Source organism: Kogia breviceps, chromosome 7 (assembly GCF_026419965.1).
Source record: "Kogia breviceps isolate mKogBre1 chromosome 7, mKogBre1 haplotype 1, whole genome shotgun sequence".
NCBI classification, from domain to species: Eukaryota; Metazoa; Chordata; class Mammalia; order Artiodactyla; family Physeteridae; genus Kogia; species Kogia breviceps.
Genome location: NC_081316.1, coordinates 25,053,443 through 25,073,373, shown reverse-complemented (window position 1 = coordinate 25,073,373; position 19,931 = coordinate 25,053,443). Strand labels below are relative to the sequence as shown.

Genomic DNA, 19,931 nt, shown 5'->3' with positions numbered 1-19,931 from the left:
CCTAGAAAAACACAACTTATCAAAACTGACATGAGACTAAGTAGAAAATCTGAGTAGTCCTAAATCTGATAAAGAAATTGAATCCTTAATTTAAAACCTTCCCACAATGAAAACTCCAGGATTGAATGCCTTCACTGGTATATTCTACTAATCATTTAAACAAGAAATAAGACCAAGCTTACATAAACTCTTCCAGGGAACAGAAAAAGAGGCAACACTTCCCGACTCGTTTACAAGGCCAGCATCATCTTGATACCAAAACCTGACAAGAACATTGCAAGAAAGGAAAATTACAGGCCAAACTCTCTCATGAGCATAGATGTAAAAACCCCAAATACTAGCAAATCAAATCCACAATACATAAAAAAGATAATACATTCCAAGCAAAGTAAGTTTATTCCAAGAATGCAAAATTGGTTTAACATTCAGAAAATCAATCAATGTAATTCAGAGCATTAACAGAATGAAGTAGAAAAATCATATGATAATGACAAGGCTGGAAAGGTATTTGATAAAACTCAATTATCTGTTTTTAAAATACAAAAACAAAAAACCCTTTTCCCAAACTAGGATCAGAAGGGACTTTCTTCAACATGCTAAAGAGTGTCTACTAAAAATCTACAGCAAACATCATCTTTAAAGGAGAAATGTTGAAAGCTTTCCCTCTGCAGTCAGAAAGATAAGGATACTCACTATTATTTCTATCCAACAATGCACTGAAGGCTCTAGCCAGTTCAATAAAGCAAGAAAAATAAAGAAATGACACATAGGGATTAGAAAGCTAGAGACACAACTATCATTCTACATCCTTAAAGGAATGCAAATTAAAATCACCACTACACACCCACTAGAAGGGCTAAAATAAAAAGAACGACAACATTAAAGTGCTAGTAGGAATGTAAAGTGGTAAAACCACTTTGGAAAGTTAACAGTATCTTCTGAAGTTCAATACAAGCATACTATACAACCCAGCAAACGCAATCCTAGATATTTACCTGATAGAAATATGCTCATATGTACATCAAAAATGATTTACAGCATTATTTGTAATGGTCAAAGACTAGAAACAACCCAAATATCCAACAACAGTAGAATGAATGTATAAATTGTGGTCTAATCATATAACAGAGTATTTATACTGTAACAAAAATGAACAAAATACTGTTACACACAACACTGCTGAATCTCACAAATGAAACAGAAATAATTCACGCAAAAAACATATTTAATCATGCCAATTATAAAAAGTTCAAAAAGAGAGAAAACTACTCAGTGGCATTAGCAATCAGGATAGTGGTTACCCCCAAGAAAGACGGAGGGTTCTAGGTACACATAATTATTCTACTTCTTGACCTGATGGGTGTTACAATGGGCATGTTCACCTTGTGACAATTCACTGAGTTGTACACTTGTGATCTGTGCACATTTCTATAGGCTGGTTAACATCACTAGTGATAGGCTGTGGATATCACATACCCCCAGCTACGTGATGAGAGAGACACCTCACCTTGCTGGTAACCTGAAAACACATTACTCCAGTCTCATTGTGAGTAATACTTTAGACAGAGTCAGTTTGAGGGACATTCTTCAAAATACCTGACCAGTATCCCTTGAAACTGTCAACGGTGTGAAAGACAAAGAAAGACTGAGAAGTGTCCACAGACCAGAAGACACTAAGGAGACATGACAACTAAATGCAATGTAGTATTCTGGATTGGATGCAGGAATTGAAAAAGGATTCCACTGATGGAAAATCTGGTGAATTCTGAATAAAGTCTAGAATTTAGTTAGTAATAAGGTGCCAGTGAAGACTTTAGTTTGACAAATGTCCCGTGGGTTGGTACGTTACGGGAAACTGAAACTGGGTGAGGGGTGTACAGAAATTCTCTGTACTATCTTTGCAACTGTCTTGTAATCTAAAATTACTACAAAATGAAAAGTTTATTTTTTAAAAAGTTCAGTACAAAAGAGAACAAGCTGAATAGCTGCCTGAACCAGAAGGTGAATGAGAAAAAAAAACACTAATATTTATATAGTTAGTGCTACACATTAGACATTTAACATGTAACATTAAGAAACCAAGAATTTCTTGACAAGAGAGAGCAAGGCAGGAAAAAAAAGTAAAATAACAACAAGCAAACATGGAAAAAGACAAATATAAGAAAATACATTTAGAGGGGCATCCTACTATAATAGAATTTGGGAGCCAGACAGACCAGGGTCAAATCTCAGCTCTACCAATTACAGCTGGCTTTCTGTACCTGGATGTGGAACTCAAGGATACAAAGGGTCAACTATGGGACTTGAGCATCTGCATATTTCAATATCCTCAGCAGGTCCTGAAACCAATCCCCCGTGGATACCAAGGGATGACTAGACTGACTGCGATCTCTGGCAAGTTATTTCATCTCTTTAATCCAGTTTTCTCATCTGCAAAACGGAAGATAATACCACCTATCCAAGAGAATTACAATGAGGATTAAATAAGCTTCATGTGCTTAATAAAGTGCTTTCCTGGCATACAATAAGTGTTTATATACTTCCCTTGCCCCCAGCCTATTTGTATGAGGAAGCAGTGAAAAGATTACTAGGAGCCAAGAAACCTAGATTAGAGTTTTATCTTTGTTACTCACTAGCTATGGGACCCTGAATGAGTCACCTAAACTCTCTGAGCCTGTTCCTTCACCTGTAAAATGAAAGGGCTGGTATAAATCAGGGATCCACAAACTACAGCCTGCAGGCCAAATCCTGGCCTGAGGCCTATTTCCATAAATAAAGTTTTCTTGGAACATTGCCATACCTATTTGTTGTTATATTGTCTATGGCTGCTTTCCCACAAGAGCAGAGTAAAATAGTTGTGACAGAGGCCATCTGTCTCTCAAAGCCTAAAATATTTACAATCTGGTCGTTTAAAGAAAAAGTTTGCTAATCCCTGGTCTAAATGATCTCTAAAAGTACCTTCTGACTTTAAAATTTTAAGCCAATATTTAAGGTTAATATGAAATTCAAAGATATATGATATATACCATGAGATAGATTGGTAGAATGTACATCAATATACTATAATTTCAAGATACTTAATAAAAATTTTCCCAAACCCAGTGCCTATTTGCTTTCCAAGTTTCCTTCCTATCTGTGATCTCTGTACCCTTGAAACTGAGTCAGGGACTATGGCCCCTGAGATGAGCAGCTAGTTTCCTGATTCAGTCCTAAAACTCATAGGTCTACATTGTAATAGAATCTCCAGCTTTCTAGATATCAGAGCCTTTGTCCTATTCCAATTCATGGCAAAGACTCCAGAGAACTGGCACCTGGGAGTAAAACAGGGGCTGACAAGGAATTCTCTGACAACCTCACCTTCAACCATTAGGTACAAAACAATGAGCAGGGAGCCTGGGAATACCAATCGAGTGCCCCTCAAAAAATTAAAAAATAAAAAAAATAAAGAAAAAGGAAAAAGGAAGAAGCTGCTATATATCCTTAGTTTCTTCCTTTCCTGGTAGCTCTGTGCCTCAAAGGAGAACCATGTCTATACTCCCATATTCCAAATAGTCTAATACTAGACTAGCTCTCTAAGACTCCTAAGACATTCTAAACAAAATAGGATAGGTCTTCTTCTCTCCCTTCAACAGCTGGTAAGACCACATCTCTGGAGTCAGACCTATATTCAAATCCTGGCTCTGCTCTCGTTTGTGATGGCAAACAACTTACTTAGCTTTTTATGCCTCAGGTAGCTCACCTATAAAATGAGAATAGTAATTACCTATCTTATAGGATTTTGGCAACTTAAATGGAATAATATACAGTACTTGGCTTAGTACCTAGCTTTGTGTTTAATAAATATCAGCTATTGCAAACCCTTACATATTCTACTTATCATTACCAAATACCTATTTTCTGAATTATTTTCTTCTTGAAATTATTTAACCCCACACACCAAGTAGATAATATTTTTCTTTTCTTCCAAGGAAAAAAGCTATTAAAAATATTAATCAAGGGTACTTTCTTTCAAAGCTGTACTCTCTCTGCCAAATCATTCTTTCTTCTACCTCTTAGCAATTCAGTTTTAAGTACCTGGTCATGCAATCATGATTTGTATGAAATTCATATTTGCATCGAAACGTACAGCAGAAATATGAAATGTAAAAGGAATGCCGTTTCAAAAGAGTCCTTAGTTCAAAAGGTACACATTTGAGAAGAACTGATCCCAATTTCAGCTTAGCAAAACCAAAACACATATAAAATTCCTTTTAGTGGAGAAACTTGAAAAAAACTTGGAGGCTAAAGCAGATAATTAGCAATATATCTGCAATTCATTTATGTATTTCTTGGGCATAAATTTAAAAATCAAAGTAATGGTTAATACCTTATTAATATTTCTTGCCAAAATTGGACAATAATAGTAGAGTAGAGACAGCATAGATTCTGGGGTCAAATAGACCTCAGTTCAAATCTTAGTTTTCATTATTCTGTAAATGTCAAAATAGGGACAAAAGTTTTCCCTACTCTATTATGCTGCTCCTACATGCTTAAAGACCCGGTCTGTAATATTTGGTCTTTCAAATATTAGATTGTTAAATAAACATTTACTTGTACTAAGAAGAGGGAAGAGGGTTGATACAGCAGGCAATTTTTCAATTAAAAAAAAAGTCTTTTAAAAGAAATTATAAGTTATCCTCAAGCAACAATAACATTACTAGTTTCTTTATGTAAAACAAATGTAAGGATAAAAAGAAGCTTTCACTTCTAATAATCATGTGGATGTTGAGGTAGGCAAAAATTGGGCAAGCACTAGAACCAGGGTCCTTTTAGCAAATGAGGCTTTCTATGTGCTTGACCAAATGTGAATGGTGAATTACAGATAATGCTGGATTAGCACAGATTAGCACAGATGATAGAAACCCAGTTATTTAACCCATTTATACTATGAAACTAAAAAGGGAAAGGAGACTCTGCATTCCCAATACCTTTCAGAGATAAAACCATACGAGGACATCTGGGTTCCAAATATTTCTTGAGATCATCCCAGGCCTTTTTAATAGCAGCATAATGGTCAATATATCTTCCTACATCAGAGTAAGTATCAATGAAGAGGGATTTCCAACACTGGTTCTTCTGTGTTTTCTCTTCCCTAAATAGATTTAAAAAGTAAAATTAAAAATCTCTTGAAATGAAATTAGCATATATTTTAGACACTTACACCAACATAGTTTATTGGGAATTTGTGGTTACTTCTGTCTTTTCATTTATTGTAGCTACAGATGAAGATCAGATAACAAAAAGTGACACATACATCAAAAACTTTAACAAGTTACTGCTGGCATGGTGGGATTATGAGTCACTTATTTTCTTACTTTCTACTTACTTTTTTTCTAAGTCACTAATCCTTGATAAGATATAACGTGAATAGTATATGGGATATGAATTTCAACTTATTCCTAAAAACATACCAGTTATACAATTTTTAAACATATATTTAATTTTTCTATTTTAGAGAATATTTAGAATCTAATGATACAATAAGATTAATCTAACTTATCTACATTGGATTAGCTAGAGAATCATATAGCATATCAAAGGAATCACACGATTCAACATTCCTATTTGGTACAATTCCACAAACATTTACTGTCTACTTAGCCACTGAAGACATTAAAAGTAAGGCACATTTTTTGCCTTCAAAAATGTATCATCGGGCTTCCCTGGTGGCGCAGTGGTTGAGAGTCCGCCTGCCGATGCAGGAGACACGGGTTCGTTCCCTGGTCCGGGAGGATCCCACGTGCCGCGGAGCAACTAAGCCCGTGAGCCATGGCCGCTGAGCCTGTGCGTCCGGAGCCTGTGCTCCGCAGCGGGAGAGGCCACAGCAGTGAGAGGCCCGCATACCGCAAAAAAAAAAAAAAAAAAAAAAAAAGTATCATCTAATCAGGGATAAAGAAGGAAGTATAAATTTAAGAGTCAGAAGTGGTACAGGATAAGGCAGCCAGAAAGGGCCTTAAGATAACATACTAATGAGGTTGACCTTATCCTGTAGGGAATGGAGAGTCACTGAAGCGTTTTAACAGGAGAGTTAAAAGAGCAGAATTGTGGTTGTGGTTTGGGAAGGGTGTACACTAGAGCCACAGAGATGGACTGGAAGGGTTTTGCAGCAGTCTTGGTAAGAGATGATGAACTGAGCCAAAACTGTGGTGGCTAGATGAAATGAGAAGAAAGATTCAAGAAATATACAGGGGCGAAAATCAGAAAAGTTTGGTAATTGAATGAATGTAGGGACAGAAGGAGAAAAGGGATCTAGAATGATTCCTGTTTCTGGCTTGGAGGGCGGGATGGATGGTACTACTATGAAGATATGAATGCAGGAGGATCAGGTTTAGGGATGGGGAAAAGAACAATTCAGGGTGTTGTATATATGTGCGTGCGTTTTTCGGGGTGGGGGCAGTGGTGGAAGGGAAGTATCTTTTTATTAATCTAAGTAATATACATATATGTTATTAAAACCAAAAAGTACTGAAGAACTTAAGATGAAAAACTAGGCAGTCTCCTGTTCTAAGTCCAACCTCTCAAAGGAATCTTTAGTTATTTCTGAAAGTTATTTCTATAATTCTAAATGTTTATGCCTCTAGTTCTTGGTTTATCTATTTATATCTATCTACTGATACCCCAAAGTAAAAGATCAGGATACAGCAATACTTAAAATTCCCTCTTCCTCATTCTTCCTCCTCCCAATGTTTGGAGGCTCTGTTATTAATTTTTAGTTCTATTGAGTAGCTTGCAGCTTTAAATAATATAGTTAAACCTCTATTTCTTGCTTCACCAACTTCAGTCACTACCTGACTCCCCTCAACCTAAGAAAAAGATACGAGCAATCCTACCCTCTTTCATCCTTCCCAACTCCCACCTCCTGTCATCTACCTTTTTATTCTATCAAATTTATTAAAATTTACTGAATTCAGTGAACCCTGTGGGTCATCCAATGGAAAGATCCAGCAGACGGTTGTGCAAAGAAATCTGGAGCTCAGTGGGAATGTTAGGGGTGGACACTCAGGTTTGGGAGTTGGAAGCATACAAGGAGTCTCTACAAAGTGCAACAGTGCATGCAGGAGACTTCAGAGAGAGAGAAGAGTAGTGAGCCAAGGGCAGCAACTTGGAGAACACCTGCATCTACTGTCAAGCACAAGAAAGGCCACCAAAGGAGTTAAAGAGACAAAGGTTAGAGAGAAGAATCAGGATAGACTAGCATTAATGAAAGCCAAGGGCCAAATTTCAAGAATGCATTTCCCAAATACTCACTCAGATATCAGCCAGTATTTTTTGCAATGTCTCCTCCACAGCGGATCGTGACTTGATAGCTGGCTAAGTCTTCGACTGACATAGCAACAACTGGCAGTAATCAGATTCACGGTTAGTATAAAAGAAAACAAGAAAACAATTTAAAAGTAAAGATAAAAATATTCAATGTTAAGTTTTGTTTTATTCCTTTTGCTTTTCTGCCACTATCTACTTTTACACCTGCAAAACCATCTTTTCTAAAACCTGTTTAACATGTTAGCTAGTATAATTACCTTGTGAGTAGTGAAATCTTAACTATTTGAGTTCACAAACCACAAAATGTCTACAATTGTAATTTTCATACGAAAGTCTATAAAACATATAAACCATTGGAGTTAATTTCAAATCAAAGAGCTTTCCTATATTTATTATTGGGACAGTAATCATTTCTACATATAGAAACGTTATTCAGGTGTAAACAAAGTGCTTTTTCTTTTTAAGATCTGTGAGACATTTGATATTAAATACACAGGGCTTTTGTCTGTTCTAATTTTTTCTTAACAGAAAGAAATATTACAGCCAAAAGCACTTTTTAACTATAGCAACTATTGGAAAGCCCACCTATAAAAGGTGTCAGATTCTCAACAATTCTGATTCAATATCCATAGCTATTCAAGTTAGTATCAGCTGCTCAAAAATTTGGAATGTTAGAAACAAATAACTTTCTTTTTATACAGAGATTTCTAACACAATAGTGCTTGAATCCTGTAAATCCTACCCTACATAATTAATTTGCAAAAACAATGAACTTAAGATTTTTAAAAATGCATTTCTATCCTTTCAGAAGAGAAATCACAAGTTATAGAAAGTTGGTATAAAAGTTTTCACTTGGGCAATAACTAGTCAATAAAGGGAATCTTAAATCACATGGGATTTGTCAAGGCCATAAGTGGGGCATGTTCAAAAACAACTGATGGTAAACAGATTAGCCTTTGTTCATTTTTCAGATTTTATACAAACATAATTCTCATCCTTTTCTGCCAAGCTCAGGAGATGCCCAAACTAACATTTGCAAACATAGGAATCCTTCCAGTTTTGTGAATTCGGAGTCCATCACTGTCCCGAGTTAACATAAAAGAAGCTCTGGAATATGCACAAAAGGTGATTTTTGATGCAAGTCAAGGATGAAAACTACTATCCTAGAGCTTCTGACTCAGGTGGCATGGGGTGAGATCTGTACCTCAGGCATGTTGTATATTTTAAAAGTGCCACATGTAATTCTGATACACAGTGAGATTCAAACTATGCAGTTTATATTACATAATGATCCCAATGGACTAATTCAATCCAACCCAATCCAGTTCAGCAAATATGTACCATAACCTTCAGAGCTTAGCAATGGGCAGGACACCTGACAAATTTGGGCTATAAACTACAGGAAAGAAGTTGCAGTACACTGGAAACTTTTCTGTGGATAAAATTCTATGGCATTTGTGTCAACATTCCTGGGCTAAGGGATGCCCAGATAGCTGATTAAACATTATTAAAAATATATATATATATATTTATTTATTTATTAGCTGCGTTGGGTCTTCGTTGCTGTGTGCGAGCTTTCTCTAGTTGTAGTGAGCGGGGGCTACCCTTCGTTGTGGTGCGCGGGCTTCTCATTGCGGTGGCTTCTCTTGTTGCGGAGCACGGGCTCTAGGCGCGCGGGCTTCAGTAATTGTGGCTCGTGGGCTTCAGTAGTTGTGACTCGTGGGCTCTAGAGCGCAGGCTCTGTAGTTGTGGCGCACAGGCTTAGTTGCTCCGCGGCATGTGGGATCTTCCGGGACCAGGGATCGAACCCGTGTCCCCTGCATTGGAAGGCGGATTCTTAACCACTGTGCCACCAGGGAAGCCCCTAAAAATTATTTCTTGATGTGTATGTGAGATGTTGCCAGAAAAGATTAGCATTTGAATTGGTGGACTAAGTTAGCCAGATGGCCCTCCCCAATGTGGGTTGGCACCTTCCAATCATCGAGGGCCTGAATAGAATAAAAAGGCAGAGGAAGGTTGAATTTGCTCTCTGCCTGATGGCTAAGTTGAGGCACTGATCTTCTCCTCTTCTCCTGCCCTTGGCACTCCTGGTTCTCAGGCCTTCAGACCCAGACTGGGATCTACATCATCAGCTCTCCAGCTCTCAGCCCTTTAAACTATACCACCAGATTTCTTGGGTCTCCAGCTTGCATTTGGCAGACTGTAGGACTTCTCAGCTTCTATAATTCATGAGCAAATACCTTATAAAAAGCCATACACACACACACACACACTCTCTCTCTCTCTCTCTCTCTCTCTCTCTCTATTGGTTCTGCTTCTCTCGAGAACCCTAATACAGTATTCAACTCAGTTCACTTCGACAAACATTTATGGAGGTATCACTTCTGTTTAAAATGTTGATTACTACCAAAAGCATTTAAAATAAAATCCGATCTCCTCACCTTGTTTTACAAGGTCCTGTATGATCTCACTAGTCTCTTCTCAAGCCTCTCTGCCTGTGAATCATTCCCTAATTCCTGCAACACCAGTCTTCTAGCTCCTCCAACAGGCTATGCTATTGTCCAATCAGCTTCTGAAAACACCGTTCCTTCTGCCAGGACTGCTCTATGTTATCCGTCATATATGGCAGCTCCTTCCAATTTGAATCAATTCCTTAACAGACCAACTGGTTCACTTCCTTCATAGCACACAGCAGCTCTTGTAATTAACGCACTTATTTGTTTTCCATCTTGCCCGCTAGACTGTAAGCTTATGAGAGGGGCCTTGCCTGTCTTGTTCACTATTGTTTCCCCAACATTTAATAGGCTGGCACACAGCAGGCACTCAAAAAAAGAAAATCTGTTGAATAAATGGTGACTGCAAAGATAAACAAGACAGTCTTTACATTTAAGAAATGCATAATCTATCTGGTATGGTAAATACCTCTCCTTTTGCAGAGGAAGGAGAAAGGTAGAGATTGGACTCAGGACAGGGGGTCCTTAAAGGAATTCCATCTTGCCAGGTTCAGAAGAAGGGGGCATGGCATTCCAGGCAGCATCAGGAGTTTAAGCCACAGAACAAAAAAACACAAGTGTGCTGGCAGAGGTCTATCTGGCCAGACTAGACTATGCCAAATAATAAGGGCCTTAAATGCTCCCAGAAGTTTAGGTTATAATCTGTAAATAACAAAGGGGCATTATAGGTTTTTAAGGAGGATGACAGCCAGATCTGTCTTAGAAAAATCACTCTGGGAGCAATGTTGCCCACAGATCAAAAAGTGTGTGTGTATGTGTTAGATTTCTAAAAGGCTATAGCAACAGAGTATTTCAGATGAAAATAGTTTGGAACTGTAACAGCCTGTTCGAAAGAAAAAGATAAACTTTATTACAAGCCTGAGTAGAGAAAAATTTGTTTTCTAGAAAAATAAAAGTGTTAAGGTACTAATATAGATAGCAGCCAAAATTGGAATTATCCCTCTGTCACCACTTAGCTAGACCAACCAACAGCTACCAGTAACTTCAAGAAGGCTGTATTTCTAAAAGGATCCCTGACAACACAGGGTACAAGCAGCAAACGACTAAAATCCAATGGTTAATCCAAAAAACAAAACAAAACAAAACGAATCTCGCCTACCTATCCTTAAGAGGGCGATTCTGCCTCCTTTGCAAATATATGTGGTGGCACAAGAAAGACCCATGCCACCAGCTGTCAAGGGTGTAAACAGCGCCATTTCTTCCACCATCCCAGACGGTCCCAAGCGCTGAAGGAACTGGGCATTTAACCACCCCTACTAGCAACCGGTGTTTATTTTTGGAACAGATGCCGGTAACTTGGGAAACCCAAAGCATACAGGAGGGAAGATGGTCACCTGTACCGCACCACCGTAAGTCAGTACCAAAACACAAAATCCAACATGCAACCATGAGAAGGCAGGCTGAAAGCGAAACAATTATATAGCACCGAAGTCCCAAAGTGAGCCCTGCCAGATATTACGCTGCCGCATAAGTCGCACCCAGGGGTCAGGGGGTCGCCTGGCTCCTCTCCAGCGTCCCACCTGCCCACTTTGGCGCCTGACTCTGCAGGCTCCTGGCCCAGGAAGAGAAGAGCGCTCGGCCCGGACGGGGACTTTTCCAAAGCGGCCAGGGCTGCTCTTAGCGGGCAAAGACCGCGGGGTCCGGGAGGTGCGGGGCGCTGGGGTCCGCGCGGGGGCAGCGGGGAGCAGTTGGCCCCCCCTTCCAAATGGGCCTCGCCAAGGCCTGGGAGAGAGAGCTGTTGTCGCTCCTCAGGCCTGGGCCCGGGACGGGAGGAAGACCTCAAGGCGGGGCCCTTTCCGCCCCGGTCTCGCCCCTGCCCCCGGGTGGCTCTGCAGGATCAGGGCGGCCCTGGCGTCACCTCCTGGCTGTCATGGGAGTCCAGGTCCTGTCGGCGAGCCGGGCCTCCGTCCCTCTTGCCTTGCGCCTCCTCCCCCACCCGTGACCCCACCCCTGCCGTGCGCATCGTCCCATTACTTGATTAGGTCCCGGTAGTCCAAGAAGGATAAGATAAGGAGCAGGGGATCGGTGGGCAGCGATTCTAGGGTCAGGGGCGCCGACTCGGTCTCCACGGCCGCCATCTTGCCTGGCCCAGTGCAGGCCTGGCCCCGCCCCGGCCCCGCCCCCTCCGCCACCGCCCTCGCCGTTCCCTAGCCGATCGCACAGGTTTGTTGTGTAACCGACGGTATAGCCCCGCCCACAGGGAGTCAGATGGGCGGCTCCCTGGAAGGCTCCGCCCACCGCCCTGCGGGTCAAGGGCCCGTGCGGTGGCGTCCGTCTAAGTCTCGGGTACCTCTTCAGCCAAGCTGCGCGAGCTCTGCCAGGTGCTCACATGTTCACCCTTAGATCTCCCGGTCTCTCTCCTCCCATTCCGGTGCCTAAACTTGCCCAGCCCGGACCCCTATGAGCCTTTATTACTAAATCTGCTTGGGTCACTCCGGCCCCTCATGCGAAATTTTACATCCGGTATCCTCGAAACGTGCCCCCAAATCTCACAGTAAGTTCTCTCTCTGCCCTTGGCCCCCAAATCCATCGCTTCGCTTCGTTTTCCGACCTAGAAATTCCTCATTTCTCCCTTCAGCTTCCCTCGCCCGGCGTGTCCCTTGCACAGAGCAGGAACCTTGTCCGCTCTGTAGTGGGCAGAGTTGGGAATCAACTAGAGGCTCTTCTTCCAAACTAGGGAAATGGTCGTTGAGGGCATAATTTTAACGCCCTCCCAAGTAAACGGTGCATGGGGTCTGAATCTAAGGGTCAGCCGCTCTCAATTAGGTTGTCACGGTTATTTTATTTTATTTTTTTATTTTTTTATTTTTATTTTTTGCGGTATGCGGGCCTCTCACTGTTGTGGCCTCTCCTGTTGCGGAGCACAGGCTCCGGACGCGCAGGCTCAGCGGCCATGGCTCACGGGCCCAGCCGCTCCGCGGCATGTGGGATCTTCCCAGACCGGGGCACGAACCTGTCTCCCCTGCATCGGCAGGCAGACCCTCAACCACTGCGCCACCAGGGAAGCCCTCTTATGATGTTTTGACATCCTAAAAATCCTGCTGGCTGGGGAGAGACTGCCACCCCCTCCCCCCAGGGCTAGCTAGTTCCTAAAGATAGCAAACAACTTACATGGACACACCTCTCATATGCAAGCCAGCCACCCCCTTTATCTAACTGTCACACACTGAGCCACTATTTCCCCTGCCTGAATTGTCTCAGGGCTAGGTACCAGGCAATGAGAGAACACCTCTATAGCCCAAAGCCCAGCATTTATTGTTCAAATTAGCCAATCCCAAGCTGATTACTCTGCCCTGCCCAGTGCAAACTCCAGTAAAGGCTCTGGCCTAAATTTGCCTCTTGCTTCTGCTTCTGCCTCCTGACCCAAACCTGATGCTTCCACTGGGAACCTTCACAGTGTCGTGTGCCCCTTTCTCTAGGGAAATGTAATAAAAATCTTCTTTCAATGGCACTGATCTTGCCATGTCGTCATTCAGTCACCTTCATAAACTAAAATCCCACACAGGTAAAATGAGAGCCGCCCAGCAAAAACCAAAAACTAAAACAAAACAAAACAAAACAAAACAAACCCCTCTGCTTACATCTCTGTATTTCCAAATTATTTATGCACATATTTACAGCGTTAATTGAACTGGATTCAGGTCAGTTGTTCCCTGTTTGTCTCTCTCACCAGACTGTAAACTCTCAGTCTTTTTCATCCTTGTAACCCCAAGACCTTTCTACAACAAGTAGAAAGTTTATGTTCAGGTTGAATGGACGAAGACAGAACTGTCATTTCTGTTTACAAGGGAACCTTGCCTGTTGATATAGGTAAATTCTTATAAGGGCATTTGATTCTAATTCATGTTTGTCTCTATTTCTCCCTCAGACGGGCTATTTTACTTGTTTTAAATCGAAAAACTGGTAGGGGTTTCAAGTAGACTGCATTTGCTTCTGCTATCCTATTGCATTTTCCTTCCCTTTGGACTTGGTCCAGTTATGACCTAATGAGAAGACCAGAAGTGTGAAGTTAATCTGTCATGGCCAGGATTAAGGTGGGGCAAGATTTGCACTCACCTGGGGCACAAAATTTAAGGGAGTACCAAAAAGCCAATAATCAAGATGATGTTAATATTTTAATATAATACTTTACAAAAAATAATGCAAAAACCCATGATGAACAAAATCTTAAAAACAGGATCCCACAGTGCTATGCAAGCCATATTGGAGCCTAAGGCAAAAGGAAAAATATGTGCATTTAAATATATGTTTTTATGTCTTTTCAAATGGTTCTTTTTTTCCTATAAGGCCAGGAAGGGGTGCTCAGGCAGGGGACTTGCTTCTCCCATGTGGCAGGGCTCAGAACTCTTGCCATCCTTGGGGAGTGACATCAGGTTGCTGGCCCCTGCTGTGACAGCCAACACCTCCCTGGGAAAGTGGTCCCAGCCCAGGCTCCATTTCTCTCCCCAACATGGTAGGAAGCAGGTAGAGGAAGTTGGGGGAGCAATGTAGCTGAGCAGGACCCAGGACAGCCCTTTCCTGGGCTGTGGCTTCCTGTTACCACCACCACCCCATACCCCTAATCATGGCTGGAAAGGGGTAGGAAGAGGAAGCCAGGACTTGGCTGTTTGGGTCCCCTGGGCTAAGGTTGAGGGTGAGGGCTCCATAGCCTTTGTGCCTTTGTGGGAGAAACAGTTTCTCCGAGTCTGCTAATTGTTTTGGAAGCTAGTCTCTAAAGGCCATGGAAGGATTTCACCAAAACAGAATTTGCCTGCCATTAATATTCCTATGGTAGATCAGAAAGCACAAGGTTCTGGAAGAAGAGTTCCTGTGTGGCATTAAAAAAAAAAAAGATTTCTCTATTCTCTCAGGAATAGAGATAATGCCTGAGAAATAAATATACTTACATGTTCTCTTTATTTTTTTTATTTATTTATTTTTTTTAAATAAATTTATTTAGTTTATTTATTTATTTTTGGCTGTGTTGGGTCTTCATTGCTGCATGTGGGCTTTCTCTAGTTGTGGTGAGCGGGGGCTACCCTTCGTTGCCGTGCGCGGGCTTCTCATTGCAGTGGCTTCTCTTGTTGCAGAGTATGGCCTCTAGGTGCGCAGGCTTCAGTAGTTGTGGAGTGCAGGCTCTAGAGCGCAGGCTCAGTAGTTGTGGCGCATGGGCTTAGTTGCTCCGAGGCATGTGGGATCTTCCTGGACCAGGGCTCAAACCCGTGTCCTCTGCATTGGCAGGCGGATTCTTAACCACTGCGCCACCAGGAAAGTCCCTACATGTTCTCTTTAGAAGCCCAGTGTCGCCTTCACTGGCAAGCAGTTTTTAGTGCACAGTGCCTACCTCCTTATACATGATTACACCTTAGCTTCAAGGCTCCCATTGGCTGTTTTGGTAAATCCCTCAGACATTCATTCATACCTTATCACATGCAAGGGTCTGGGCTCAGGACTGGAAGGGATCAAGACACAGTGCTGTTCCTGCTTTGATGCAATTACTCTTTAGAAGGTGAGAGATACACCTGTTTGCTCAGGGAGAGACAAATCCGCATGGCCCTGCAGTCTGTTTTCTCCCTCGTTTTCATGGTTTAGCAAGTAGCTGCATCAGCAGATCTGAGTTTGCTGGCAAGCAGGACAGACAGTCAGCAGACACTGAGCTTTAGAGGCGCTTGCTAAATGGTGTAAATGGTGCCCGGGGGCCCCCCACGCGTAAAACACCATAGTTTAGGGGCCCTCTCTATTGACCACTCTCTGGGATGTGTCCTGTCTTCTTCTGCCCAGCCTAGGTGCGCCTCCCAGTGGGACAATGAAAGCTCTGAATTGGGATGGGGAGGGAGGCGGGGTGGGGTGGGAGTTCATGTGCATTCTCCTCCTTCTCTGCTTGTAGACCCGCCCCGAACATTGTGTGTTGACACTGCATGGCCTTGGTGGCATGTGTCCTGTCCTGGGCCCATGAATAGCAGCTGCACGAAGGTCAGACTCCACTTTGTCTCATGCTCAGTGTTTTGGGAAAGGGCCTTGACCAACTGGGCCTCTAAGGGGCAGGAAACATTCTCAGGGGGTCCTGGCAGGTTGTGGGGGGCAGGCCTGGGACTGGACGGTGCAAGCCTTCATGTCAGCTCTCCTAGTTGTGGTGAGGCAGATGAGGCGGTGGGAGGACCCGGATGGGACTGCCAGACACCAGCTCCCCCAGACAAGTGCGTCATTCAGAAGAAAATCCGGGCTGCAAGGCTGCTGGTGATTGGTCAGAAGGAGGCCTGCCTCTGCAGAGCCCAGGAAAATTCAAGACTATGCTTATGCTTCATGGCTGAAAGCAGGGAGAAGAATAAAATTACAGGGTGGTAGGGAGGTTAGGGGCTGTCAGTGCTGCTCAGAAAGGCATCCAGCCTGATGGGTTGATGCAAAAACCTGGAAGGGATTTAACTGTTTCTGTGGAACAAAAACACAGACAAACCCATGGCTAATGAGAAGCCTAGAATGAAGGTAAGATTTAAACGCACAGTCCCAGCAGTCATACAAACGAGGTTCTGGGACTCCTGCTCCTCCCGTAGGTAAGACTTTAAATATTCCCGAATTTGCTGAGCATATGTCTGTTGTTTTGTTTTGTCTGGAACATGCTTCTTGATTTCTTGCAACCTGTATAATTAATATGAATTTTCTGGACACATGGTGAATGGACCTGCTTATTGGACGCAAAGTGTCCCCTACTGGTGGCTTCTAATATGGTGAATACTGAAGGTGTGGCCAAGAATGGCCTGTAATCCCAAAGTTTACCAAGATTGCATCATGGAAACAACAGCTCCTCCCAGGGACAGAGAAAAATGCAGTATTCTCATACAAGATGTTATACAGGTCAGGGAGCCAAATAACGCCATCCAATTCAACAGCCTGCAGGGCTGGGGAAGCCACTAGTGTTTGGAGTCTTACTGTGTCCTTTTGAGGCTTATGCAGGTCAGTTTGTCCACTGTTGTTCCTATAGTGCCTGACAGACATCATAAGAGTGGCTGAACCAGTGATGCTTGGTATGTGAGCTTGAATGGGCCAATGTTTTTTTTTTGGTGGGGTGGCAGGATACTTTCCAGGAAGAAGGGAAAATTCAGCCTCTGACCTATGCTCATCTCTGTGCTCTGGGAGGCTGATCTCTATGACCTCCTTCACCTGGGTTCTCTTGTCATCTGGCTTCTGGTGGGGTTCAGCCAATGGAAAGCATTGGTTGGCAACTGAGGAGGTGGGGAGAAAAGAGAAATTAGGGTATTTCTCTGTGTAGACCAAACTTTTTGGTGCCCTCTTTGAAGTCTTTGGCTTGTCCCGCTATGGTAACACTATTCCTTCCCATTGCTCTTTCAGGCTTGGAGACATCTCCCCCCTGTTTACTAATCCCTGGGCACCTCACCATCTCTTATTGGTTCCCTCATCCTGCTCCTATCTCTTACGTGATCTCCTCATTGAATTCTGTTCAGTAATGTCCCTTTGAAAGTTTTGTCTGTTTTGTTGTAAGACTCTGACTGATATCATTTGCCTTCACCTACCCAGGCAAGCAGTACTGTAAGAAACTCCCCAGTACCTCATCAGTGGGTTGAACTCAGGCTGAAACAGTGAGAACTGCTGCTTGGGGCCAAACATTCCACTGTATTGATGACACAAGCACTGAGTGTACTTCATGCATTCCATCATGTCCCATCTTGGAAAAGTTGACCAAAGATGGATGGGTTCAAAAACTTTTGGAGGTGATGCATATGTTTATTACCTTGATTATGGTGATGGTATCACAGAGGTATGTATATGTCCAAACTCTTCAAAATGTGTACAGTAAATATGTGAAACTTTTGGTATATATCAACTATACCTCAATAAATCTGTAAAAAAAAAAAAAGAAGACAAAAAGATTCTGCCACTCATGGGACCTTCTTGGGTGTTTCCTGTGTGGCTACTCGCCATGGGAATGGAGGCCCAACCTCTGATTGGCCTACTTTAGAAACAACACTCTCCATGCCTAGGAATTTCACTACAGCCTTTATATACCAGACAAACAACCACACGTGGGGAGGGGGCACATGTGGCAAGAAGCCTGGAAAGTGATCCAGTCATCAGTAAAGCAAACCTGTGCTGGAGGCCTCCTCTCCTATCTCCTTCCCACCCATGGAATCACAGATACCAGTGTTCAATCTCGAAGCAGGTTGTAGACTGTGGAAATGGGACTCTACTTTCTCATCAGCCAGGTCTACAAGAACTTCCTTCTGTTGCCAAGCCTGAAGCTATAGGCCATTCTGGAAAAGAGACTGTCAGTGAAAGGAAAATGACTCTGCCACCTGACATTCTCCACTTGCATTGAGTCCTATACCATCTGAACTGGAATACCCAGAAAGTTCTGTAGTGATATAGAAATGGTCCCTCCAGTCAAGGCCCAAGCCTGTTTCCTGATACCTCAGCCAACTTCAGGAACAGGCGGTTGCCCACCCGTTAGACACAGAGAGACCCACCTACTGTTAAACCTAAGCAGTTGGCTCACTGGGGACCTCTTCAACAAGACTTCCATATGACAAAAAAGCATGGTTCACTGATGAAATAGCTTGCTTCTGAGATGGGCAAACCCCATGGAATGCCACAGCCATAAATTGTGGAGTTCAGCACTAGACATGCTGAACAATGGGTTAAACTTCAGACGCTATTCTTGGCTGTAGGGCACACACTGCCCCAAGATGGACAGAATCAAACCTTTACGCAATGTGTCCATTAGGGTCCTCCAAGAAACAAATGCTGGGATAGGATTAGATTCATGAGAGATGCACTGCGGTTGTGAGTAGGGGTTGTGAGGAATAAAAAATAGGGAGTGAGGACAGGCAAAAAGAGCCTCAGACCATGATGCAATTCTCATGCTTGGGAAAAGAGAAGGTGGAGGAAAGAGGATTGGGAAGGAAGAATCTCAGACTGGAGTCCAGCTCTGAGAATGTCTCAGCCAGGCCGATGGAGAGTCCTTGAGCCAAAGCTGCCCACCCACTAGAGTAGCCCAGAGAACCACAGGATTGGCCTGCGCTAACACCCAATCATGGTCAGTCCTGGACTGGCAGCACCCCAGAGGAAGTGTGACCTTAATGCAGAAACGTTGTGGGTATCACACTGGAGTTGTCAGTTAATGATGCTACCTGCAGCAGGAGATCTGAGCTATTTCCACGGCTGTCACACACAGAACATCTCTAATGGTCTAGCAATTGATCAGGCCATTGGGCCACCCAAAGACTGAATTAATAGAGGCATACCAATATGGGGCATCCCCTGTGGACATAGTTATGAAGTGACAAAATCTAGAGGAAAACAACCTACTTAAAAAGACTGATGAGGCATATATGGGCTTTGTGTCGATCCGGGGCAGCCCATTGAATCTATGCGCTAATCCACTACACCAATGGAACCACCAAAATGATGGGGATACCCAACTGGAAATTCTTTTGACACAAATAGAAGCTACTGCTACTGAAAAAGCTTGCGTTCTTGTCCCACTCTGTCTGTCCAGTGATGACCTGGTGGTCTCTACAAGCCTGGCCTGTTCTGCTGTCTTGGGCCATTTGTGGTTTTTTTTGTTTGTTTGTTTTGTTTTGCTGTTTGTGGGCCTCTCACCGTTGTGGCCTCTCCCGCCGCGGAGCACAGGCTCCGGACGCGCAGGCCCAGCGGCCATGGCTCACGGGCCCAGCTGCTCCGCGGCATGTGGGATCTTCCCGGACCGGGGCACGAACCCGTGTCCCCTGCATCGGCAGGCGGACTCTCAACCACTGCACCGCCAGGGAAGCCCTTGGGCCATTTGTAAGTTGCACACTGTCATAGTACCCTCTGCCTTGGCTGAGGAACTGGGCACCTGGGAGTCAAGGAGGTGGCACAGAGGAAAATGTAAGTGGGAAGAGGACCCTCTTCTCTCCACCCCACCCCCTTACCATGGAATAACACACAGTTGAGGAATGTATCAGGTTACTTTGGGGAAAAAGAATTCATGCTCCATATTACAAAAGTGGAAATTTAACACAAAGAATTGTTAGACAATGTGGAAAGGCTGAAAGAGCAGGGAAAGAATACTGAGGGGATCCAGAAGTTAGGACTGCCAGAAGCAGCTAGCACCCCAGGGCTCTGGAAACAAAACGGAAAAGA

General features: G+C 43.2%; 1 protein-coding gene across 1 annotated transcript in view; it reads right to left on the bottom strand.

The window, feature by feature from the left end:
- The window catches only part of FBXO3 (F-box protein 3), a 33,440-nt gene extending 21,445 nt beyond the window's left edge, over positions 1–11,995 (bottom strand). Inside the window, exons 1-3 of the mRNA XM_059068116.2 lie at positions 11,790–11,995; positions 7,288–7,377; positions 4,968–5,131 (exon numbers count right to left, since the gene is read on the bottom strand). Coding sequence (XP_058924099.1) covers positions 4,968–5,131; positions 7,288–7,377; positions 11,790–11,893 — 358 coding nt within the window. The 5' untranslated portion in view covers positions 11,894–11,995. The remainder of the gene's footprint in view (positions 1–4,967; positions 5,132–7,287; positions 7,378–11,789) is intronic.
- Between the last annotated feature and the right edge of the window lie 7,936 nt (positions 11,996–19,931).